This window comes from Populus alba, chromosome 9 (genome assembly GCF_005239225.2).
Source record: "Populus alba chromosome 9, ASM523922v2, whole genome shotgun sequence".
NCBI classification, from domain to species: Eukaryota; Viridiplantae; Streptophyta; class Magnoliopsida; order Malpighiales; family Salicaceae; genus Populus; species Populus alba.
This window is the reverse complement of record NC_133292.1, coordinates 10,370,109-10,396,063: the sequence shown is the minus strand read 5'-3', so window position 1 is coordinate 10,396,063 and position 25,955 is coordinate 10,370,109. Positions and strand designations below refer to the sequence as shown.

Sequence of the window (25,955 nt, the reverse complement as noted above, 5' to 3'; positions counted from 1 at the left end):
TATGAATTCATCCTTTTAACTTTAACAATTTGTTTATGAAATCTATTCTTTTGGTTGGCCCTTTTGTTTTGTTTTTTTTTTTTTTTTCAGGTTTTCACTGTGAAAGTGCATTTAAGTTGCTGTTCAAGATGCACGCTGAGAGCCAAGGAAAAGTTGCAGAAAATCAAAGGTTTTTATATTATTATTTTCTTACAGTTTCATGGATTTGTCTGTGTGCCTTGTAATAATATTTTTGCAAGCGTTTCCTTCTTAAAAATTGTGCCTAATTGCTAGGGGTGAATTCCATCACCATCGACACAGCAAAAGATTTGGTGATCGTTTCCGGCAGTGTTGAGCCTGGGGTAATTCTAGAGAAGTTCGCTGAGTGGGGAAAAAAGGCAGAACTTTTTTCCTTTCAGAAAGAACCCATGGAGAGTGGTGGTGGCCACGACAAGGATGAAACTAATTTGAATAAAAATTATTATAGGAAGAGCGATTCAGTTCCCGGCGCAGTACCCGCCAACAGGTTTTTTCATGATAACCCTAACATGTACGTCGCGAGAGACAGCAAGAAGGGTAAATGGTGTTGGCTTGGTAAAATAATATTCGGAAACAAACCGAGGGCTAGATCTTTGGTTGCAGAAGCTAATGCGGACAATAAGTGGCATGCTCCAAGGATACCTATGAATGAATTTGGATCATCAAAGCCAATATATGGAAACCAATTAGCTATGCATGAATTTGGATCCTCACAGCCATTTTATGGTAGCCAATTACCTATGGATCAATTTGGATCCTCGAGACCATTTAATGGAAGCCATTTCAATAGACCAATATCGATGTATGGAAGACCAAGACAACCGGTGCCTCCACAACCAATGTATATGCCAAGGCCACCCTTCTTACCCCCATATGGGGGGATGCAGCCAGGGGCGGCAGCTGCACCGTCGCACTCGGTCAATCCCATGATCCACTACACAAGTTATGACGATAATTATCGTCATTGGTGAGCTGCATAACATGCGAGGTGTTCAAACACGGACTTGAAGTTCGTATGTGGTCTAAAGGATTGCTATATATTCTAATGTTTGCTAATGCTGTTCAGCTTCTGTTATAGATAATGGCATTAGACAATTGCCAATTGTTCATTTTCGTCCTTTAAATTTATGTTCTAGGGGAGATACGTTACAGTAACATCTAACATCTAATTTATCTATTCTGCCTCCATCTGATTACAAGCCTCAAATTAATTAGTTGTCGCAAGGATGTCTCTAATCGCGGAATCAAGTAGGTTGAGAGCATCTACTGATTTTCCTGGACATGTACCTAGTCCAAGTTACCTTAGATTTACATCTATAATATCAGCATTATTGATATCCAACTGTCCCTCACAATCTTTAACTTCTCCTCCAAAGGCTTGTCTGTGTGGTGGTAGAGCATATGATGTTTTCCAACATATAGACCCAATATGATGGACATGAATTTTCCGAAGTCCCCTGTATCTGTTGACCAGTTAGAAGACAGGACCATGTGATGATCTTATGAGCTATGTCTAAATTGCAGACCCCATCCAATTGTTTCTTGTCCATATATCAACTTCAGATTGATGAGGATTTTGAACATACCGTTTCATCATGACCTATATATATACCATCGAAATATTTGGCTCATAACCAAACAAGTCTTCACATTCTTTACTCGTATTCCTTCAACCAAAAATCTGCTGATTAGTTTCTTCTGAATTAGATACATCAACATTAAAGTGACAATGGCTATTCGTTTGCTTGGGTTTCTGGCTAAACAAAGCCTCCGTCGGCCTGTTTCATGCGCCAATAAAGCAGCTTCAAAGTCTTCAGATGTTCCAAAAGGTTTCCTAGCAGTTTACGTTGGGGAAACTGAGAAGAAGCGATTTGTGGTTCCAGTATCATATTTGAACCAGGCTTCATTTCAAGATTTGCTAAGTAAAGCTGAAGAGGAGTTTGGTTTTGATCATCCAATGGGTGGATTGACTATTCCCTGTGCGGAAGATACTTTCCTTGATGTAACTTCTAGCTTGAGTAGATTATAAGGGGTAATTTAACTGATCACACAGAACAATTTTGCATGGCAGGAATTGCCGATTGGGTGTAAATAATTTTTTTTTACTAATTCTTGCGAAATGAGAAATATATTTTATACCGAAGTGGTTGTTTTCCCTCTCTTATTCTGCAATTCTCTCTCAAATAATTAATGATCTATTTAGTCTTGTAAGGATAATGAAACTTTTTCTAAATACTCTGCAGTATACATGTTTAGTATGTGTACTGATATTTTGGGACCTGAACTGATATGAAATCTGATATGTATGGAGTATGGTCTGAGATTGCAGGAGATATGATTTTGAACAAGTTTCTAAGTAAAAGCTGGAAGTCTGTCAGATTATGTATTGACTTCTATATGTAGAAGTCTCTAGTATCCAAGCTTTCTCTTTATATATATCAGTTATGTATCCTGCAAGTGGTAGAACACTCAAATGAAAGACTAGGAAATTTCACTCAAATTTTCTCTTTAGTTTCTGTTTTTCTAGTTCAAAAAACCTACAAGCTTACTTTCCCAACTCTTTTGAAAAAATTTCTTCCTAATAGCTAATTGAATTGCAGTCTTACACTAACCCTGTTCCTAGTAGAATATTTTTACACCTGTTCAGTTAATTATCTTGTCTGAGGCTTTCGATTAACATGCATGTATCTGTTCAAAGATGAAAAATTCAAAATGTTCTGGTTCAATTTCAAGCCGTATGAAAGATCAATCTGAAAATTAAAGACCCTTCATTCCTTCTTCAAAATCAAGTTCGGTTTGAATCGTATAAAAAGAGAAGTTAATTATGGGATTCCTTGCGATTCTTCTTTTGCACTGTATACATACAATCACGAGGAAATTCTTGCTTGTCCAGCCGTCTATCCACTTTTACAAACAACAGCTTTCTCCCTGTGAAGTTCCTGAATCTCATCCGCATGTGTTGAACCCTGATTTTATTTTATTTTAAGACGTGTCAGACATCTCAAGAAGGTCTTGCATTTTAAAGAGATAATGAATTATCCTGAAAGACAAAATCAACCAAAAGCTCTGGCATTCAATGGAGCAGGCTCTAACATATAGAATAATACTCTTCCTTCTAAAGAAGATAATGAATTATCCTGAAAGACAAAGTCAACTCCACATTCTTTCAATGAAAACAACCTTTGCCATAAAGAAGATATATATATATATATATATATATATATATATATATATATATATATATATATTTTGTTTTGAACCTACTTTTATCAATTGAAAACAAGTTCTCTCTGGATTACACGACACGTTATTTCAGCTGACCGACTAACCTTCTAGATTATTGTCTTTGCACAAACACAATCCATGGCTAGATCCCAGTCTACATCTAGATGTCTTGTTGATTCAGCCTCAGTACATGCCACATTAGATGTCGCAGCATGTTTCTGGTCACATGGCCATTTACGTTGAGAAAACTATTAATCCTGTCTTAACCATATACGTACCTAACCCAAGCATTACTTCAGAGAAATTTATGTCAATGTTGATATCAAACCGTCCCTTCACAATCTTTAGCTTCTCCTCCGTAGACTCGTCTGTGTGGTTGTAGGGCATATGTTGTTTTCCAACATAGAGACCCAATATGACGGATATGAATTTTCCAAGTCCCTTGTATTTGTTGAATAGTTGGAAGACAGGACCATGTGATACCTTCATGAGCTATGTCAAAATGACCCCATCCCAACGTCTCTTGGCCGCTAACTCCATAAATGGGAGGATTTTGAACATGCCATTTTCACCTATATATACATGTCCACATACTTGGCTCACAACCAACCACTTTTTCACATTCTCCACTGATTACTTTTCCTTTGAACAACAAACCTGCTAAGTTTTACTTTAGAGATACGTCAAAAAAGAAACAATGGCAATTCGTTTTCCTAGTGTTCTTGCCAAGAAAATCCCCCGTCAATCTTCATCGAAGTCTTTGGATGTACAGAAAGGTTTCATAGCGTTATATGTTGGGGAAGCTGACAAGAAGAGATTTCTGGTTCCAGTTTCCTATTTGAATCAACCTTTGTTTCAGGATTTGCTATGTAAAGCTGAGGAGTTCGGTTTTGATCATCCAATGGGTGGTTTAACGATTCCTTGCGACGAAGAGACTTTCCTTGATGTCACTTCTAGCTTGGGTAGATCATAAGAACAAATCACAGAAAAACAATTTTGTATGGCAGGAATTGTCAATTAAATGTAAATATTTTCAAGTAATATCAAATTTTCACTGAATGGGAAAGATTTTACCTTTCACTGAATGGGAAAGATTTTACCAGCAACTGTTGCTTTTCTTACCAAATTTTCAGTCTTATCATCGTACTCAATGCCCTGCAGTACATGCCTTTAGCTTCCTCCTGGTATTAAATTGAAATTTTATACTATCTCCCCAATTTATTAATTGGAATTGCCATAAATTATGGTGTGCTTAATCTAAATGGAGCTCGTAAGTCAGTGTCTCTCATCATTTCTTATTAAATTCATGACTCAAACATTAATTTGGTTCTGAATGATTAACAGTAACAGGGGATTTTCTTCCTTGTTGATGTACTAGGGAGATGAAAGTAGATAATCTATGCTTATATTGGAGATAAGTATAGCTTTATGTTCTTAGTATTCTCAGCGTTCATCCTCCACAAAATCTGTAATGAATGCATTGTCAGTGCTCAGAAATTTAGACATTGAACTCAATCAAATTAATGTGCTAGTTGTTAGAGAGAAGAGAAGTTCTGCTTAACTTTTAAGAGGTATGAAAGACAAGTCGGAGAAATTAATTTTGTAGCTTAATGAACAATCAAGTTAGTTTTCCATCTGACAAAGTACATATTTGTATCCTCAAGAGTTTCATCTCATCGTTCAGGCGAGGCGATTCAAGACTGAAATTCGATCCAAAAATGCAAAGCTAAAGGGCTGCATTTTCAAGTTTCTTGGTTCCTTTACAGTTTACAGTTGTCACGGTAAATAGATGTGCATTGATAGAAAATCACAATCAACTTTGAATCCATGTTAGGTCAAGAAAAATTCTTCGTTGTCGAGAAAACATTTTGGGAATAATAGTCTGCAATTTTGAACAGGCTAGATCCTTTCAGGTTCTTCAAGCCAGACTTTTGGAATATCAGGAACTACTTTTCTGTTACCGTATCTATATGCAATGTTTGAACTGCGGAAGGAGAAAAGGCTAGCTAGGTGACTTTGTCAAAGAAGGCTGTGTCTCTTGCACATTTCTTTCTTCCTTCGTTTTCAAAATCATGCCCTAAGTAGATGTCCCAAGCATGTCCCTGATCCCAGCATGACAAAATTCAGATGGCACATGTAATTGTCTCAAACATATACATAATCTCATCAGGTCATCTTGTTTTGCATTTATATCAGCATTGACGTTCAACCGTTCATTTCCAATCTTTAGCTGGTCCTCCAATGGCCTAACTCTGTAGTTGTGGGACACTGTGTTTTATACGAATTATCTCAATCCACCAAATTTTCCGAGTAGTTGGAAGACAGGACCACGCAATACTCATGATCTCTGTCTTGAGCAAACCCCAGTATGTGATTCTCGGCCACTAACTCTTGATTTCATAGAGAACATTTCATCTATATAAACATACTTTCTATCAGACCAGACCACCTCAACTCAGACCTTCACATTCTCTACTGAGATCTTTTCCTTGAACAACAAACCTCTCAGGTGCTTCCTCATTTTCTTCTACACACCAAAATCAACAAGTAGACCATGGCAATTCGTTTAACTGGAAGCCTTGCCAAGCAAATTTTCCGCCGATCTTCAAAATCTTTTGATGTGCCAAAAGGTTTCGTGGCAGTATACGTTGGGGAGACCGAAAAGAAGCGATTTGTGGTTCCAGTATCCTATCTGAACCAGCCTATATTTCAAGATTTGCTGAGTAAAGCTGAAGAAGAGTTTGGTTTTGATCATCCAATGGGTGGTTTGACAATTCCTTGTAGAGAAGATACTTTCATCCATGTCACTTCAAGCTTGAGCAGATCATGAGAGAATTCTTGAAGTCATTCACTGAAGAGTGAACAGAGTTTTGCCTTGTAGGAAATGCAATTCAATGTAAATGATTTTCTCTCTTTTTTAGCTGAGCTTTATGAGAAGGATTGAAAAAATATCCTCATGCATGTAAGAAACATTACAGAAAAGAAACAGTTTCTCTGTTAACAGGCAAGATCAGGTTTTCCTTCATAGTCAATTGAATTGCATGCCCCCTCTAAACATGTCAACTGTAAGACCATAATCATTAACTGAAAGTAAAGCAATTCTTACACAGCTCAGGCTAAATTCGTTAACAATAGTCAATTTTTTTGTGAGCAGTTCTTCGATTAATTTCTATGCAAAAATGTTAACGGTGACATAAAAATATCTAAACTAAAACATGTCTGAAACTTGCATAAAATGAAAGTAGTAAAATTTAAATTCATAACCGTTTAGATATCAAAATCAAAAAACCATTTGAACCCAAAAACTTGAATTGCTGGATGAGGGCCTAGTTAACAATTTTGTATTAACCAGTTAAAAAGCGGTCTGAAGGCATGTGCAGGAGGGGGAAGGAAGCAAGCGTAGACTTGCACAGATGACTCGTAAGGTTTATCATGAGGAGAAAGATGTGCTTTTGCGCAGTTCGTTGATTGAAATGCATGTTAAGTGTGGTTCTATAGAGAAGGATTTGCAAGTTTTCAACATGGCAGGATTTGGAGGCGGGAGAGAAACAGGGATGTGTAGTTGATTCGCTTTGTAGGGTCTGGAGAGTTGAACAAAGCATGGACGCTGGTGAAATGAGAGCTACAGATCCATTTGGTTTGCTAAGATCATACCACTTCTAAATGATACTCACATTTTGATCCCTTTTGAATTTGATTTTATGGCCAACGAAACCCTAAATTTTCAAAATTATTACCATTAATTAAAAATGTAAGATATTTTTTTTATATAAATCTCTCTTTTTAGAGGAAATATCCTTGAACAGCTGAAGAGACCAGTGCTTATTATTATTTTCCATTAAATTTTAGACATAATTGGAATAAATTATATTTTTAATTTATCAATTGTTATAACATAATGGCGAACTAGTTCAAAACTTGAAGTTTAAAATTTAATTAATTAATTTAATTTAAAATAAAATAATATTATTTCAAGATTTTTTTAAAAAAAAAAATAATATTATTTAAAAATAAATAAATTCCACCTAGTTTTAGTGTGTTTTGAAAGTGTGGTAAAGGATTATTATTCAAAAGTGCTTTTAATTTCAAAACACACTAAAATAATATTTTTTTATTTTTTAAAAATTATTTTTGATATTAACACATCAAAATTATCTAAAAAAAATTATTAAAATAAATAAATAAATTATATTTTTTAAAAATTACTTCAAAATGTAAACACTGGTGAAGAGTTCAATACAAAATTCAACCAGTTCTGGTCTGGCGGGCCGCTGACTTAACCTAAGAAAAAGGCCTTATTAGTAACTTTGGACCAATAACTTTGGCCCAATAATGACACCTCTCCCTCTGATTGGCTAATAAGTGTGATATATTATTAGAATCAACAGTGGGCAATTTACTTCTTCAACCCAACGGTCACTTTAATTTTTCAGAAAACAAACCCTATTTTTGTGGAATCAACAACTCCGATGTTTATCTCACAAGAAGGTGTTGTTAAAAGGGTATGACAAACGGCTCATCTTCATCAAAATAGAACGGATAAGATTATTATCCTGTTGATATAAGACGACCCACACCCGAATCATAGAGAACCAAAATGAGCAAACCTGAAGAGAACACTGAAAAGAAGGTACTAACTTTTTTTATGATTTTGTTTTCATTTTGACAACTACACGTCTTTAAATCAGTAAGATAATGTAGCATAGATGCTCAAAATTGTTTCTTGATGCAGTTTTTTAGTAACCCTATTGAAAGACTTTTTTATTGCTTAACTAGGGTTTATGGGGTTTTTGTTATGATTGAATGTGAATTCTTTTTTTATTTAATTTTGATTTGGATATTTATAATTACTGGATTTACTGAAATAATTGTGCCCAGAAAGCTAAAACTTGTTGTTATGAAAACTGTCTATTGAAACTCCTTTAAAGAGCTCTGCTTTTCTAATGATTGGTTCATTGGTGTTGTGGATAGGATTTGCTAGTTTAAAATTTTATTGCAGATGTGAACTGAATGGTTGCATCTCATTGAATTCATGAAGTGATGTTACACAGAAACCAAAGGTCGTTCTTTTCAATCTCAGCCATAAACCTGCTGCTTTATGTCAACTGAGTGTTATATGTTCATGAACTTTGGGTAGTTTAAGTTAATAGTATTTGATTTCGATTCATACTAGAATTGTTGCCTAATACCTGTAATAAGAAACTAGGAGTCATGAGGCATTGCTCGTTGTTGCATTACTTTCTCTGTTTTATTTGCTTTTAGGAATCGGCACAGATTTTGAACAAGAAGCTCAAAGATGTTGAAATCAGCATTCCAATAGTTTATGGCAACATAGCATTCTGGCTTGGAAAAAAGTCTAACGAGTAAGTAAATTGTTAATTAATCTTCAAGTTACTGTCCATTCTTTTGTTCACTGTGTGCTTGAATCAATGATATCAATATTTTGTCAATCAGGTATCAATCTCATAAGTGGACTATATATGTACGTGGGGCCACTAACGAGGATCTTGGTGTAGTGATAAAGCGAGCTGTTTTTCAGCTTCATTCTAGTTTCAATAATCCTACAAGAGTCATTGAGGCACCTCCTTTTGAGTTATCAGAAGCAGGCTGGGGTGAATTTGAGATTGCCATTACACTGTATTTTCACAGTGATGTGTGTGATAAGCCTTTGAACCTGTGAGTTCCTTTGTCTATTAAGTCATTCACATTTCAGTATAAAATGTTTTTAGAACCTATGGATTTGGCCTGTTAATTTTGTAGCAAGACATTCTGTGTGTTATTGGAGTACATGGCAAACATGAACTGCTGTAAAATTATTGAAAGGTAGGATAGAACCATATATAATGTGAAGCAAAATCCTACTCGGTTTCATATTCCTCTCCTCCCTTTGCAACATAGTAATATATATGCTCTGCTCCTTGGACATGGTCGATTCATCAGCAGCAAGGTATTAGTGGCATATAGCTTAAAACATATGGCCCTTTATCTAATCACTTGTTTGGGAATAATCAATTAGTTGACTGAACATCTAAAGTGATTTGATTTCCAGTTTAATAAGACTGTGATGACTGCAGATCTTTTCATTTGCTAATATTGGAAATATGTGGTGATTCAGTTGAATGAATTCCATTCAGTTAGGACCAACATCATATTGCATTCCCTTATATAATGAAAAGCTTAAAAGTGGTCAAACTTCAGAATTGGTTTGTTAAAGGCTTAAGTTATTCACAGATATCATCATTTGAAGTTGTACCCAGAAGATGAACCTGGCCCTGTGTCAATTAAGAAGCCCGTTGTTGTAGAATCATATGATGAGATCGTATTCCCGGAGCCTTCAGAGGGTTTCTTAGCTCGTGTACAGAGTCATCCAGCTGTAAATCTACCCAGATTACCTGCTGGTTTTACTTTGCCTCCTCCTAGTAAGTATCTTAGCTGTCTACTGCCAGTAGTGCTCTTTGCCTTCCATTGGATTGATAAATTAACCTCTTGTTTCCTTACAGTGCCGGTTGAAGATACGAGTAAAAGGAAGAGAGGAGACACTAAAGATAATCCTCTAGCCCAGTGGTTTATGAAATTCTCTGAAGCAGATAAGCTGCTGCAACTTGCTGCAGCTCGTCAGCAGGTCAGAAAGAATTTCTTTCTCTCTCTTTTTTTTCCCTTATAGAAGAAATTTTATCAGGAAGGAAGAATATGAGAATGCAAACAGGAGTACATGAACCAACTTCTAGGCCTGTTATTGATGACTCAAAATAATGTGTGTTGGGTGGTAATATTTGTTAAATATCACCTTCTTAATGCTTGTTCAACATTGGCTTGGAGTAAGATATATGCCATCTTAATGGGTTAGCTAGTTAGAAGGATTTGAACTATTAATAAACTGGCCTCTGGGACAGCAGGAATGAAAGAAGACAATAGGAGGGCACTATTTCCTGCAAAATGGCTCTCTACTACACAATAAATACATTAAAGTGGTAGATCAATACCTCATGGAGTTCTGTTTTACAGAAAGACTTCTAGATGGGCTGCGCAGAATTTGATTTTGGAGCAGGGTATTACTGGGCAAGAAAGCATAATTTGGATATCTGTTTATCTTAAAAGTTCACACAAATTCCTGATTTCTTAAGTAGTTAGTGAACAAAAGTTTAATGTATTGATAAATCTGTAGTTTCCCACTCAGAAAATTTTCACAGGGCTAGTGAATAACTTTTTTTTCTATGAACTAGAAACTAGTCCCTTGAAGCTAACATATAGTGAATATTTCTTCCCATATATTGCTTTATCACCCTAAAATTTCTTATTCAATTGTGCTGAACTATTCTCCTTTTTTATGGTTTATCTGACATTGAGTTCAAAAATAAATTGGAATTGATTGTGGTTTGAATTTCAATTTTTTTGCATCATTGATGGATGCGTTTTATGATGAAACATAAAAGAGACGAGTCTTTTTTTTTTTTTTTTTGCATTAGCTGCATGCATCCTAATTTCACTAAAACTTGATGAGTCACATGAGCAAACTGTTTGGCATAGGGAAGTGTTACGGGCTATTATTGAAAGTTTAGATTTGACTTGTTAGGTGCAGGCTCATATAGCAAAACTCCGACGGCAAATAAGCTTGATAAATGGGCAGGATCAACGTTTGAAATCTCCCTCCAACCAGTGAATGCACTTATGAAGAGTTTGGAGATTTCTACTTCGCATTGGTTTAGGCTGAAGCAAATGATGGCATAGGCATGTAGCAATGATATTTATTTTCTCAGAAGAGGGTAGTTTTATACCCCCCTCTCTTTGTACTTTCTTTCCATTTCTACCTCTTTATGTTTATATATGAGAATGTAGCTCTGTATCAATAAACAACATGCTGTATCATTTGATTAAATTTCAATAAAAATTAAATTTACTCCAGATATATGTTGTCAAAGTTAGTGCTTCAAAACTGCATTTGATATGTGTATGTTGATTCATTGACTAATGCTGATTTGTTCTGAGTAGCAAGCAGGAACTGCAAACAGGCATGAAAGTTCTCTGGTTTTTTAGATTTGTTAGCACTAACAGGATTTTTTAGAGTTGCCTTCTCAATTCATGACTTGTGTAGTTATGATGACTGCAGAACCTGCACAGAGGGTTAGAATTTATGATTTAACATGTAAGCCCATATCACCATATTGGAAAGTGACCTGCGAGCTCTAATAAGATATGCAATCATGTTTTTTTCATCATCATTGAGTTATATTATACAGAAAAGAATTAGGTATTTTGCTGGTGGAACAATTTTTAGATTATCTCCTACCAATGTCAATTTAAGACCGGTTGGGTTGAACTGGTCAACTGGTTGACTGGTTGTTGCTGGTTGATTGATTGGTCTAAACCGGCCAGCTAGCTGGCTTGTGATGGAGGTTGACCGGTTGGACATTTTGGTCAACTGGTTGACCCGGTAGTAGAGTTTTATCAAGTCTCTTAGGTTCGATCAGTTTGGGTTATGTTTGGGATCGATCAGGTGAATCAATTCGGTTTTATAATTACATTTTGGTCTTTAAGTTTAGAGTTTTAATCTTTAATGTTATTTTACTTCAAGTTGTTTATAAGTGTTTTCCATATTCGTTAATGATCTTAAGTAGTCTTTGTTTGTCTTTTGCTTTTATTTTTCAAGTGAGTGGAATAATATTTAATATGCATGTGATATAAATAAATATATATGTTGATTATATTATGTGTACAACTAGTTAATTTCTTGAATATTTATGTGTTGCTTTATTTTTCAAGTAGTAATCCATTCTTGAATTTACACTTGCATTATATTGAATTAAATTCTATTCGATATGATATGATATACATTGCTTTAATAATTATGCGAGTATCTATTATGTCCTAGTATCGGTATACTTATCAATAACTTCATGCTAACGAAAAGTAGTTAGTCTATGAGCACATGGTATGTATACCAAGCTGGTAAGAGAGGCATCAACCTGTAGCAACTGATCCTCCTACAGTGATTATCTTCGGGTGTCATTTGATCTCCGACATGTATTTCACTATCTTATGTTAATATACTTAGTATGTATATTTATATCAAGATATATTGATTTGAAAATTATTAGTATCTAAGATGTATGTTAAATGTTATTTCCTCACTGAGTTAGTTAAACTCACCCTTTATTTTTAATCTTATTTTAGGTTCTTAGTTTATGTTAGCAAGTGTACTTTGTTGAGTGTTCCTGCTTTTTCAATTTTGGTCGGTATGCCTTACTTGTTCTGGGAGGCTTTCCTTTTAGTTGTTTTAATTCGATGTCTTGGATGTTTTACTATTACACTGTTTTATTTAATGTTTGGATTTTATTTAAATGTAATAAGTATTACCAACTCTTTTGTTTTTATTCTTATGATGAAATATTTTGGAAGTTCACGAAACGTTGTGAATTTTTATATAATTTATTTTATGATATGTATGTTCTAGGATTTAGTATAGGTGAGGTGTCCTTACGACACCGCTCCTGCTTTGCTAGTCATGGGTCCAGGATTCAGGTTTTGACAGTATGAAATTCCTTTTTTTCTTATACTTTTCCAGATATTGAGTCATTGTTAGCAAGTGTATGCTGGTTAAGTTATTGCTGGTTTTGCTGCTACTGTTATGAAATTATCAGCTTGATGTTACTTTTAAGCAGCACTCCATATGTTTGATTTGTGTTTGTAGTACACAGGTCTTTTGGATGTTTCATTTCTGAAAACATCTACCTGTCAACAATAAGGTACTTAGCTGAATGTGGCTGTGAAACTTCAATGATTATCAAATTTTCTCAGAGTGAATGTTCTTGTGTTGGAACTCTTCTCAAATGAATTGTATGATATGTGTTAATAAAGCTCTGGACCATTCTCAGGTACTTGTATCTGTCCTTTCGATGCTTTATTATGCATGATAAATGAAAATGGGCACCCTTTCTGGCTTTTGGATGGGTTCTACATATCTTTTCATGGAGATTTCAATTCCATCGTTAATTTCATCTTGGCTTAGCATACCAGGTACAACCCTATCCTTAATTCTTGCGATTGTTTTCAATTCTCTTGAAGCGGACCCAGCTAAATAATATTCTCCTCTCCTAAATTTCATATAAGTCCATTTCTATCTAGGCTTCGTGTAGTCAAGGGCCTAATCTAAATATTAATGCTTGCTCAATTGTCTTTTTAGTTGGTTATGTCATATTTGAAGTCCTTAGCTTTCAACAATCAATATCTGAGTGATAATCCTTGTTCGGTATGCCAGCCTGCGTTCTTGGGCCCTTTGTTTCTGACTACTTTCCTTACAACCCATGTGACTGCAATTAGTCTTGCTTGTTTACATTGCCATGGTATCACCATCAGTTTCCTGACTGTATAGAACATGGACAAAGACAACAACATAACATTTTTCGACTGTTGTTTTTATGAACCAGATTCATTATTTTAGATAAATTTATACTGCAGAACCATGTTGAGCATGCACCTTGACATGATCATTGAAGTTTATAATTGCATTTTCAGGACATTTCATTTTAAGCATTTCCTTTCAATCCATATCAGGGTTAATTGATTTCCAAATTTCACATCCTGATGGCATAAACTCTAATGTTATTTGGTTCTTATTCTTCTTGCTATCAGATGCCAATAACATGTGGATGTGGAGATGAGCAATCCCATCTCATATCGTTATTCCTTTTATTATCGTGATTGCAGGTCTTGCCAAATTTCTAGCAATAGCTATTAGAGAAAACTAATGTAACTAATAAAGAAATTTATGAAATTTGGGTTTGTTCATAAAAGATCCCGAGTAACATCTTGTCTTTACAGGAGAGTTTGGGGGCCAGAGTAACATGGCCTTCATGTGCTACAAAAAAGGCAAGGTCATTATCAACTGTAAAGAAAATACCTCAGTCTCTTGGTTTAGCGGGGCACCGCATTTCAGTGAGAATGGTGGGCCTTTGCAGTCTCCTATTTTCATTGTCCGTTCTCTCAATCAATCTCATTCACAGAACATGGGAGAGCTTCTCTCAAAGAAGGCGACCTGGGGGTAATTTTTCCCCATCTCTTAAGTAGTTTTAAATGTAAAACAATTTTTCATCTCACTGTTGTATATTATATTTGCACAGCATGTGTCACGTGCATAGTATGCATGTACTGTGTACACCTATTATTTGTATGTGGGTATGTTTGCTCTGTATCAAGTGGCCCATTTAAAAGAAATTTTTTCGATCTGGCTACATCTTCACATCTCTCCTGGGCAGTGGTAGATATGCTATTAACATTGACGTCATTTTTATTGGGGGGGGGGGGGGGGTGGTTTGTGAACTTTTGGAAACTTGGATGGCTCTAGTATGGATTTGAACAAACTGATCAATGGATAAAGTTTTGATAGGTGAATTGAGAGTTAAAGACACTGTCATGGACATTTGGGAGGTTGAGAAAACAAAAGGAGAGTGACGAGATGCTGGACATTGCTGTATCAGGCATTAAATTTAGTTTTTGCAGATCGCTTTCTGAGCCTTAGAACATGGAGATATAACTTTTCTGAAACGGAGCCAGGATAAGAAGAAACCATCGGTACACATTTTAAGTAGATTTGTATCTCCTATTTGGTGGTATTGGTTTGAGCTGGACCACGCAGGAAGCCTTCTAGTGTTGAAAAATTAAACCCTTTTTTTTTTTCTAGAAGCATTACTCTTCTGTTCTGGATAATCTGACAGATAGGTTTGCAAATTTAACGAAAAAAAACACAATTACTTCTATTATTAGGTCATTTAGAGCCCGGCTTCTTCATCCCTAGTGAAAAACTGAAAATCGTGATTATTGTGGAAGACAAGCTTAAGCATGCATGTTGGCTGTTTAGAAGCAAAAGCTTATGCCCTGCTACATTAGCACCTAACACAAATGATCAAACAACAGTTCAACTATTAGTTTCGCTGCTGTTTCATGCCTGTCAAAATCCGTTTATTGCAAGTACATAGGATTCAGAGAAGCCAGATGTCCCTGACATTATCCATGAAAGCTTAGCTAATATATCTTTCTCATGTATGGATATTAGATTTAATTTTTAGATCGAACACACCGGAATAATCTGGTTGATCTATTTTATATTTGGTCTGAGAATTTTATAAAACAGTTGCCTAATATCGCAACTATGATCCCTTATTTTAGGATAAAATCTAAAGATGTCCCATAATATAATATACTTAGAAATGAGATTATTTAATGCTTGAATAGTAGTTAATCAAATATTCATATCAATACTTCCTTCTCCCTGGTCCATGAAATATAAAATTGATGATAAAAGATTTTTTCAATAATAAAGTCAATCATTTTAAATGGAAATGTGGAAATGATAATGAATAAAAAAAAAGGTTTTAAATTTCAAAATTCTTATTTTTATATAAGTAATGCTCTAAGAACTAAGATGTACAAGTTTGGAGTATAGAAAAAAATGAATCTTTTGTTGTGTAGCTTAAGGGGTATTTATACTCTCTAAATTTTATTGTTTTGATGAAGTATAGGTGTTGTTGGAGAGTCATTTTATATATATATAACATTTATGAGAGAAAAAAAAAATCTTATACATCATAAATAAGATGAAAATATTTTAGGCTTTCAAGAGACCTTTTATACACCAACAACAGTAAGGAGATGATTGTTTTTTTTGTTTGTTTTATTCACCTAGAGGTGTAAGTAGTTGATCGTTTCTAATATAAAAATATCATGTCAATAATTTTAAGATAGAACCTTATAGTCTTAACATGAATCTTGAAGGCTAACTAAGTTTAGCATGTAGTCAAACCTAATGAAAATGAGTTTGGTTGCTCATCAAACCTCCTATAATATCTTGGCCTCAGCTCGTAACTAAACTCATTTATGTTGAGTTTAACAACTCAACAGACCTATAATGACTTTGATTAAGTTCATGGTTAAATTAAAGTATATTGAGTTTAGTATTTTATCAAGCCTATAGTGACTTGGACTTAGCTCAGCTAAATTGAACTACATTAGGTTTAGCATCTTATCAAATCCATAATGTATTGGGCTCAATTTATTATTTAAAATAAATAGGTATTACAATATAATATCTTGTCAAATCCATATTTATTTTGAGTTAATATATTTTTAAAAAATCAAGTATATTAAATTTGATACCTTGTTAAATCTATATTTATTTTGATTTAACACATTTTTATGGATGAGTTGAAAATACAGACTCGTCAAAATCTAAGCTATGAAGACATGTATGTCTATTTGAAAGCTTTAGGTATTGTTCTATAACCTAAAAAAAAAAAAAAGGAACAGCTCTAGGTGTCGAAGACATGAGATTGTTCAAGTGCTTCACGTATTGTTGTTTGTGAGTCATTAATAAACTAGATTATCCACGAACACGGAGGACATTAGGACATTTTAGATTTTATTACTTAAGTTTGGTATCTGATTATTTTTATGTATTAAAAATGTTTTTAAAAAAAAAATAAAAAAATATTTTTTTCTTTACTTTAAATTAATATTTTTAAATTATTTTAATACACTAATATTAAAAATAATTTTTAAATAATAAAATAAATATTATTTTAATATATTTCTAAATAAAAAAAACACAATAAAAAATATAACCAATACAACAATACGTGAAGGTGAAGGTGAAGGAGTTGAGGTCAAACACCTAGAAAGCTAGCAGTCATATGCACATGGGTTTGCGAATATTTGGACGTACGTACTGTGTAAGAACTGTTGTTTTATCTGTCACTCGGTCCACAGAATCACAAGCCCTACAGCCACAAGGAACCAAAGCATTCACAGGCTTGTACTCTCCAGTACACTTGTAATGGGTCCGTGATTTCAGGTATATGAGAGAGAGAGAGAGAGAGAGAGATTAGTGAACAATGTAGAAAAATGAAGTTCAAATAAGCACAGGGATGTTTTATATGCAGTGAAGATTGAAAAGTTGGGTGGCCCTGTTATCTTGTCTCAAGGGAACCGAAGACATAAGACCAAGGTATTGTAGACGAATTCGTTGAGAAGTTGGAGAGTACCTTTCAAAGATAATATATTTGAGTTCTGATCACCGGAGACGGAAATGAAAACTACGAGCTAGGCAAAATGATCTGGGTTTTTGTGAACTTGAAAGAGTGCAAAAGATGGCAATCAATTGCAAAGTGAAGGTGATGAGTTGAAACGGGGGGTAGCTAGCAGCGTGGCATGAAGGATGCTGGAGCTTCACACTCGAACCATGATAGAACATGCACCGGAAAACAACTTGAAAAGGAGAGAACACAGGGAGCAAACAGGCATTAAACATCAGCTATGTAAATGCAAGCATTTTTTTAAATTTTTTTGAAAAAAGCAAGTTGAAAATTAAAGCTGAGAGCGAGAGGGGGTCCATAGTGTCATTTGGAGGGCCAACATTGATGTGCAAACCCTAGAGGCTTGGCTCCCACCATGTCCTTGCCTCATATGTACACATACCCCAAAATACCCGTGGTTATGTCCTTTGCTCCTACACTCCACATGACCCCTCTCTCCGGCTCTCCCTATCTATCTCACACCGCCTCTTCTTCTCTCTCTCACTTACCTTCTTCATAAATACCACCATCACCCTCCAATCCTCCCATCACCTTTTACTTCCAACTCTTATCTCTCCTACCATTCACCCTTTCTCACCACTCATCTCAAACTCCAAATGGCCATTAGAAAATCACAGAAACTACCTCAAACAGCCGTCCTTAAGCAGATTCTCAAGAGATGCTCAAGCTTGGGCAAGAAACACGGCTATGATGATGACGGCCTCCCACTTGACGTGCCAAAAGGTCACTTTGCTGTGTATGTCGGTGAAAACAGGAGTAGATACATTGTTCCAATCTCATTCTTGAGCCACCCTGAGTTTCAATTCTTGCTTCAACGAGCAGAAGAGGAATTTGGTTTTGATCATGATATGGGCCTTACTATCCCCTGTGAAGAAGTGGTTTTTCGATCTCTAACATCAATGCTCAGGTGAAAAGACGATCAGTAGCGTGATGGCGGTGCATGTTTTCTTGGAGTAGATGGCTTAAGACGAAGCTGCACTATAGTTTCTCTTTTTTTAACATCCTCTCCATTGTGATTCGTGATATTGTTTTTTGTTTCCATGTATTTTCTCTTTTAAACCCAGCTGGGTTTTTGTGTCTCTAATTACTAACTTAGATCCCATGAAAAAATGCATGGGTTTGATCTGTATAAACTCTGGTTTTCCTCGCAGATGTAGTTGTTAACACCACTGTGAGAGAAGGTTTATTAATGCAAAGGGTGATTTACCTTTTTAACTTACAAATCTCTCTCTTTCTCCATCTCTGCTACTTCAGATCTCATGTGCATGGCTGGAAAAACACAGGGGCAAAGCAAGACACTCAGTCAAATCAAATCAAGTACATGTATGGCTTTAGAAAAGTGCATCCATCAGCACACTCCCAACACCATATATAATTTTGTCAGAGAATTGGGGGTACATCAGCATTTACGGACCATCAGTTTACAGTTATGGGGTTTGGGTTGAAGACACACTCCACTAAGCAGACTTGTCCTAGCAAATAATTTATAATCATGGTTAATAAATCTTGTTTTGAATTCTAAAAAGTACTGTGGAGACTATCCAGTTCCAACCATCTGACAAAAGCAAGTCAGGAATGCATCACTATTCCAGTTAGTTACTTTAATGATCAAGTTTTTTATTTTATTATATTATATACTAGTAGCTTCAATTTTAATTTCAAGGTAAAAATCTTAACTTTTCAAGTGAAAATCTTCAAGCTTTACGCCAGTAGTAGGTGGAGCTTTTGCTTTGGCATGGTTGCAACCTTGAATCTTTAGTACTATCAGTTCTATCGTAAGAAATCATTGCATTAACTGCTTTAATCACCACGGTTAGCAGTGGTTTGTTCGATGCTTAGTATAATTACCCGTGCATTAATTAGTGGAGGTACTTGATTTCTTTTCACTTTTCTTAGTCAAAAACGGCATGATTTCAATTAATTATCATACATTATTAGGCCCATAAAGTCACGTCTGGCACATCACTGAATCACCCTAGTGAAAATGTCACCTTTACAAATTGCACAGAGTATAATGATTGATTTTTAAATAATATTTTGTATTGAAATATATATTAATAATTTTTATTATTTTTAACACAGTATATCAAAACAATCCAAAATATATAAATCATATTAAATTTTAATAAAAAAAATTAAATCTTTTAAAAATATGGTTTTAACCGTTTTCCCAGACCATACTTAGTAGCTAATATATAATGTGTTTCATACCAAATACCACTCCATGGTTTCCTTGAATTGTGTGGGAAATGGAGCGACTTTTGTGAGAAAATGAAATGGGAAGGAAACGTTACTGACTGTTTCTTTAGGGTTTGAATCGGCAAAAAAATAAAACTTGTTTTTGTCTAAAATTAATTTTATATATATATTTTTAAAATCATTTTAATATGTTATATCATAATATTAAATGGTAAATATTATAATATGTTTTTTAAAGTGATTTCTTACTTGAAAATATATTATATTAATATTTTTTAAAAAGATTTTGAAGTATTGATATCAAAAATAAATAAATAAAATAATATTTTAATACAATTTCAATAAAAAAAAAAACACTTGGAATAACAATAATAAACACTAGCTTTAAAAAATAAAAGAAAAAAATAAATGAGATAAATATGATATACTTTTATTTACAACAAAAAATTACTTTAAAATGATTCAAGCATTAAATTTATTTTATATTTTTGATGTTGTCCATGTAAACAAATAGTTTCTTAATATGCAACTTTAATCCTAGATAAACGAAACTATAAATTAATGTTGCAACTAATGTCACTTCCAAAACGAACTTGTCTTTTATGTTGGATTATTGGACTTCAATATGAATTCTGTTTCAACAAATACTTTTTCATATGCAAGTTGGTCAGGGTTTTCTGTTTTAGTCTCAACAAGGGGTAAAAATCTAGAATTTATTTTAAAATGTAATTATGATTATTTTTTAAAGTGATTTTTGTGTCAAAATATATTAAAAATAATATTTTTTTTATTTTTTAAAAATCGATGTATTAAAACGATCTAAATCATACAAAAAAAATTATTTTTGAATGAAAAAAAAAATTAGAAGTCTTTTTAAAAAAGAAAAGGCAGTAACAATCATTAGCTAAAAATGTCAATGTTGAGATCAAATAACTCATGATAATCATCAACCATTTTTTTTAAATATTGATAGGAGAATATAACAGAGACGATGCTGCATGTAGAGTTCAATATTTTAAATAAATTCAGATATCCTCCCATTAGTTTTTATACTAAAATTATGTATTCTTTCCGTGTCTAAATTGGTGTGTTTTTAAAAAGAATTAATTTATTTCTATATATGAATCTTGAATTATAAAGAGTAATTTCTTTTAAGTAGATTAATCCTTGTATTATTTGAAAACAAATTATCAATTTGCTTGATCTTCATGATTCGTTTGTGTATGAACATGGTGCTCTATCCTCTTGGAATGATAATAATATTTTAATATTGGAATGCAAATCCACGGATCAAGGGTAGGTTTCCATATTGTTTGGCATTAAAATATTGAACTTCAATATATACTCAAAATCCATGAGATACATATACTCCATGAATGATCGCTTAAGAACATCACTCTTATCTTATCCTCCTAAGATGCATGTGGTCCATCACCCTCTTGCTCCGAGCCCTTGACTTTTATTATTCCTCTAAACTACTACATATTTAGCGGCTTCTTCAATGGAAAAGCCAAGTTGTTGCATTCAATTGTCACCTTCAAGCCCTATACTTTATACAAAGGAAGCAACGAGGAAATAATTAGCAATTATAATATGTAGATGATCTGCAGAATTGCGTGGGCGATCCATCGGAGATCATGATGGGGCCAACCCTACAATTGAAGGGAGGTTGCTGGTGAAAACGATAGGGCATGTATATGGATGCATGGTCCGGTGTATAACCCCAGAAGATATATATCACTAAGGCCAGCTGAACTACAAGCCTTACATTTTTCCCACCTAAAAGAAACAGTTAAAGCTATCATACTCTTTGTGGGTCTCGGAAAAAAGGAAATTAATAATGATAACTATGAAAATAATAATAAACCCATGACTTGCATGAAACTATTTCTCCATTATCTCTGTGTTTGGAAAAGGAAAAAACTAACCATTGCATGGATTAATGCAACTTTCATACACAACTGTATATAGGAGACATTTTTAGGGGCATGGCTAGCTAGCTAGGCTGCAAAATTATCAATCTATCATCAACCCACTCGAGCCCGTCTCTGTGTAATCTTGAATACTAAGTGGTTATATGATCATAGTTGGACCACCAGAGAGGAGCAAAGGCTGCCTATGGTCAGCTGGTCCTCTCTCCTTTTCTTTTAATACAGTGTTAATTCGCCTTCTTTTTTCTTTCAGCCACAAAACAAGCCCTGACAAACACAATTGTACACACAACTTCTTTCTCCAATTCCTTTAACCCCGAGAGAGAATATCTTCTGTTGCGCAAAATCCACATAGAATTTCCTCCTCAGAACAAAATATCTAACCCCATTAATTATTGCTTCGATGTTGTTTGATGCCCATATGTTCTTACATCTCTCTCTTTCTTTTTCCTTAATGGGTCTCATCTGTCTGGACTTGAAAGTGCTTTAATACATATAATTCGGGAAAGTTTTTTTGTCTCAAGCCCTGAAGTTTATGTTAACGCAATTACCCCATTTGGGAGAGAGGTTGAAAAAATATTGAAGTTTCACAATTTTAGTGTGTACTTCTCACCTGAAAGTATGTAGTTCCTGGTAATAAATCCATGCATCTGTCTCACGTACCTGCTGGCATCTACAGTTTACTAGCCTGTGAAGCTTTATTTAGATCTACAAAATCGAGCACCCATGCCCAAAATGAGCCCTACACAAAAACAGCAGCACCTCTGCGCCTCTTCATGCTTCATGTTCTACCTGGCTTTAGTTATTTAGGGCCCCCTGTCCCTTTGCGTTGTTAGTTAAAACAAAAACAACTGCACCAACCAAAATTAAAATCTCTCGTCGTATTTGAAGTTTAAAAAAAGAAAAAAACTTCGTATACCCGTATATCCTAAGTGATTGTAACATAACCCGTCTGTTATGATGGAGACAAAATTCACATGTACCCAGATACGGTTGAACAATAAAAATTGCCATGTCTTTCAAATCAATCCTCAGAAAAAATGAGTTGGAGATTTAAATCTATGGGCACAAGTTTACAGTTGGCTACTGCATGTTTCTTCAGGATTTTGTCCCCAATGTCCCACCCCACGTTCCGAGTGAGTTCCTGGAAGGAGCCTTGTCTGTCCAGTTTGGGCTCTACATATTCTTCTCTTCCAACATCAAATAAATTTCTAGTTAGTTTCAGTACTATTGTTCGAGTTCTGACCATGAGAATGCAATTTCCGACGATCCCCGTCATCTGCAATGAACAACTACCTTGCCTTGGTGCATTTCTCAGAGTAATGGACTTGTCTAAAGATGAACTGGTGTCTCTGTGAGCATTTATAAGCCAAAATGCTAATCAGCAGGCCAGCAATAAAGTGCGATGGTACATTCATAGAAGTTGAGCAGTCAAGATATGACAGGATTAATGATTAAACATGTCCCTAAAACATATCAAATCAGGTCCTTTTTACTCTTTTTAATCATTCTCGAAACTGGGATCCACCGTTGAAGGAAAAGTACACACATAATATATATCTCGATTATTATAAAAAAAAAAAAAATTATAGCATGCATGAATAAATGTTATGGTTTTCACATCTCTTATAGAAAGTATAACTTCGGATAGACTAATATATACCAGGTGCATGGTTCATGAGAATACTTGTGTAATTTGTCCATTTTATCGAAAGATCGAGCTCTATTGAAACCACTTCTCAAAAAATTCCAGCCTTTTCTAAATTTGTGGGATTTAGTAGTACTGTTCAACGCATGGCATCTTTCAAAGTGATCCCAGTTTCGAAGAGAAGACATGTTCATCCTTGGCTTGAGCTTCCCCTTTTTTTGGAAAAGCATCTATGGCTTGACTTGATAGCGTTCAATAGTTTTGACTTTTCTATGTTTTCTTCTTCTTTTTTTATGTTTCTTATGGTTTTGAAATGACACTGATGATCCAAGCTAAATAATTAATTCATGAACCCCTTTTTATTATATGGCTTGACAATTATATCTGTCATGTTTTTTAAAAAATTATTATTATTATTATTACTACTACACAGAGAATTGTGGAGAAGTGTATATTCAAAGAACACAGAGAAATTCATTTGAAGCTGGCAGGCCTCGGATCCTACTTCTGTACAAGAACGAAAACAAAAGCTTGAAACATGCATGGATCAACTGCGCGCACCTTGTCCAATTCTTGATTTGTATGTATTTGATTCCGTCGTTGTTAACGTTGAGATCGGTATAATTACTTTGAGAAGAATTGAGCTCATGTCTTTTCCATGAATTCGGTGAAGAACAAGCTAGGAGAGCCACTTGCGTGGGTGAGGTGGAGTGGGGATACCATGTTGGGCTCCAAAATATATTTGAAGAGATACTATGAGCTGGTTTTGTCGGACTAACTGTCTGCTATTCACTCTTCATCTCATTTTCAACTTCTTAGCCTTATTCCATCATCACCACTCCACTCGCTCTCCTAACATTCCACGCACATATATTCCTCGCCTGCATACAATAACTGAAATCTCCTGATAAACTGCCCATTTAATTCAGTTGTAATAAATTCTTGTTTCTCTGAGAAATATCTAAACTACATTTTCAATTGAAAAAAAAAATAGAAGCATTGATTAATCTTAGTAATTGAAAGTTCTTATCACCAAAACTGGCACTACTCATAGTAATTACAATATTTTTTTTCTGGTCATTTATCTAACAGTTTTTTCATGTATTGATTAGTTATTTCTATTTTATACAAACAATATTTACTCTTAGCTTATAATTATTTATTTGTTGTGAGAAATTAGTCAAGGTTAGGAAATAAAAGAAGTAGTATTCTCAAATAACTCTATGTGACTGTTCCTGTGGGTTACACGATAAAAATTCTAATTCATATCGAAAAATATAATTATATCTCATCAGTTTATCTTAGTAATTTTCAGCCTAGTCTTTTAGACACTAACAAGTATATATAGTGTCTCGCTTGGAGCGCATGTCTGGCTCGCGTGTTAGGACCGGATGTGTGAAGTGTTCTGTATTTTTTTTTTTACGTTTTTAAAAAAAATTAAAATAATTTTATTTATTTTTTACTTTCAATAAATATTTTTTTAGTTTTTTTAAAATTATTTTGATGCGTTCATGTTAAAAATAATTTTAAAAAAATATAAAATATATTATTAATATATTTTTAAAAATCACTTTAAAAAAGATAGCCTCAACAACACTTCCAAACACCTCTTAATTAATGTGTTTGATATTATATATTTACGTTTATATTTCATAAATTTATCATTTTACCCCTACTTGGATGATTCAATTTCACAACTAAAGTAAAAAATAACTTTTGTGAGAATGTACGATCTTATGTAGTCCTAGTTTTGAAAAAAAAAAAAAAACAAAGAATTTCTTACAGTAAAAATAAACTGTAATTATACATGGTAATTTGAAGGAGTATATATACTTTGTAAGGAAAAACATGGAGGACGAAAATATTATGACCGAAATATATTAAAAAACGAAAGAAAACGTTGGTCCCAAAAGCAAGTTGTCCTAGCAACGTCGTTATCAGAGAATTGAGAATCTGTTGGTTCCACTTTTAACCAAAAACATCCCCTCCAGTTTCTGAGGCCAGGAGTAGGGGCTGTACAAAAAATAAGGACAATATTGTCTTGTTACCGAAAAGTACGAATCTGTACTGGTGGTGCCTGTCATTTCTGTACTCTTTTTTTTTTTTTTCCTTCCGCTAGGGGTGTTCAAAAAAACCGATCAACCGATTAAACTGAAAAAACCGAAAACAAAATTAACCGAAAAAACCAAACCGATTAAAAAACCGAATAAATTGATTAAAAAATTAAAAAAACCACCCGGTCCGGTTCGGTTCCAATTTAAAAAAGCTTAAACCGATTGAACCGGACTAAACCGAACCGGTTTAAAAAAAAAAGTATAAAAAGAACCATCCCTAACCCTAAATCCCACTTTCCAACCGCCCCCTTTCCCTCCAGCCTTCCCCTTTCCTTTTCAGAACCCTAAATCGCTCACTTTCCCCACTCAAGCCTTCCCTTCCCAGCCCCACGCCTTCCCCTTTCCAAAACTCTAAATCACTCACTTTCCCCCCTCAAGCCTTCCTTTCCCAGCCTTCTCCTTCCTACTTCCCAGCCTTCCCCTTTCCACTTTCCCTTCTGATGCATAAGATAAGATGGAGGGTTTTTGCGCCCCAATCATTCTATTTTCGTTTGTGGCATTTGAAAGCTTCTTTCATTGAATTCAAAGATCGATGGTTGTGAAGCATGCTGTCTTATTATGATGAGGCATGATATCTTCCCCGCCTTGAATCAATATGTATAGAAAGAGAGACCGATGCCAAGAAGTCTTCCCATCCCAAGTCGCTTGCTTAAGGTGGTTCGTCTGACCAAGAAAGAAAGTCCAAGAAGAATTGGATATTTATTTTCTCACCTTGAGAACGATGCTTCTATAGAAT

General features: G+C 34.5%; 5 protein-coding genes across 6 annotated transcripts; all 5 read left to right on the top strand.

Annotated features, from left to right (window-relative positions):
* Nucleotides 1–1,670: 1,670 nt before the first annotated feature.
* LOC118058994 (auxin-induced protein 15A-like) lies at nt 1,671–2,165 on the top strand. The gene has a single exon (XM_035071819.2). It carries the CDS (start codon nt 1,748–1,750, stop codon nt 2,045–2,047), a length of 300 nt encoding a protein of 99 aa, XP_034927710.1. The 5' UTR covers nt 1,671–1,747; the 3' UTR covers nt 2,048–2,165.
* A 1,651-nt stretch (nt 2,166–3,816) lies between these two features.
* On the top strand, nt 3,817–4,460 carry LOC118058995 (auxin-responsive protein SAUR24-like). The gene has a single exon (XM_035071820.2). The coding sequence runs from the start codon at nt 3,941–3,943 to the stop codon at nt 4,214–4,216; it is 276 nt and encodes a 91-aa protein (XP_034927711.1). The 5' UTR covers nt 3,817–3,940; the 3' UTR covers nt 4,217–4,460.
* Nucleotides 4,461–5,591: 1,131 nt separating this feature from the next.
* On the top strand, nt 5,592–6,885 carry LOC118058993 (auxin-responsive protein SAUR21-like). The gene has a single exon (XM_035071817.2). It carries the CDS (start codon nt 5,798–5,800, stop codon nt 6,071–6,073), a length of 276 nt encoding a protein of 91 aa, XP_034927708.1. The 5' UTR covers nt 5,592–5,797; the 3' UTR covers nt 6,074–6,885.
* Nucleotides 6,886–7,638: 753 nt separating this feature from the next.
* On the top strand, nt 7,639–11,145 carry LOC118058991 (transcription initiation factor TFIID subunit 14b). Of its 2 annotated transcripts, none has more exons than XM_035071815.2 (6): nt 7,639–7,873; nt 8,506–8,606; nt 8,698–8,919; nt 9,475–9,662; nt 9,744–9,865; nt 10,823–11,145. In XM_035071815.2, exons 1-6 carry the CDS (start codon nt 7,841–7,843, stop codon nt 10,901–10,903), a joined length of 747 nt encoding a protein of 248 aa, XP_034927706.1. In that variant the 5' UTR covers nt 7,639–7,840; the 3' UTR covers nt 10,904–11,145. The 2 variants fall into 2 exon arrangements, with proteins under 2 accessions (XP_034927706.1, XP_034927705.1); XM_035071814.2 differs by having other exon boundaries at nt 10,817–11,145.
* A 6,147-nt stretch (nt 11,146–17,292) lies between these two features.
* Nucleotides 17,293–18,553, top strand: LOC118058992 (auxin-responsive protein SAUR50-like). Its single transcript, XM_035071816.2, has one exon. It carries the CDS (start codon nt 17,924–17,926, stop codon nt 18,236–18,238), a length of 315 nt encoding a protein of 104 aa, XP_034927707.1. The 5' UTR covers nt 17,293–17,923; the 3' UTR covers nt 18,239–18,553.
* Nucleotides 18,554–25,955: the final 7,402 nt, after the last annotated feature.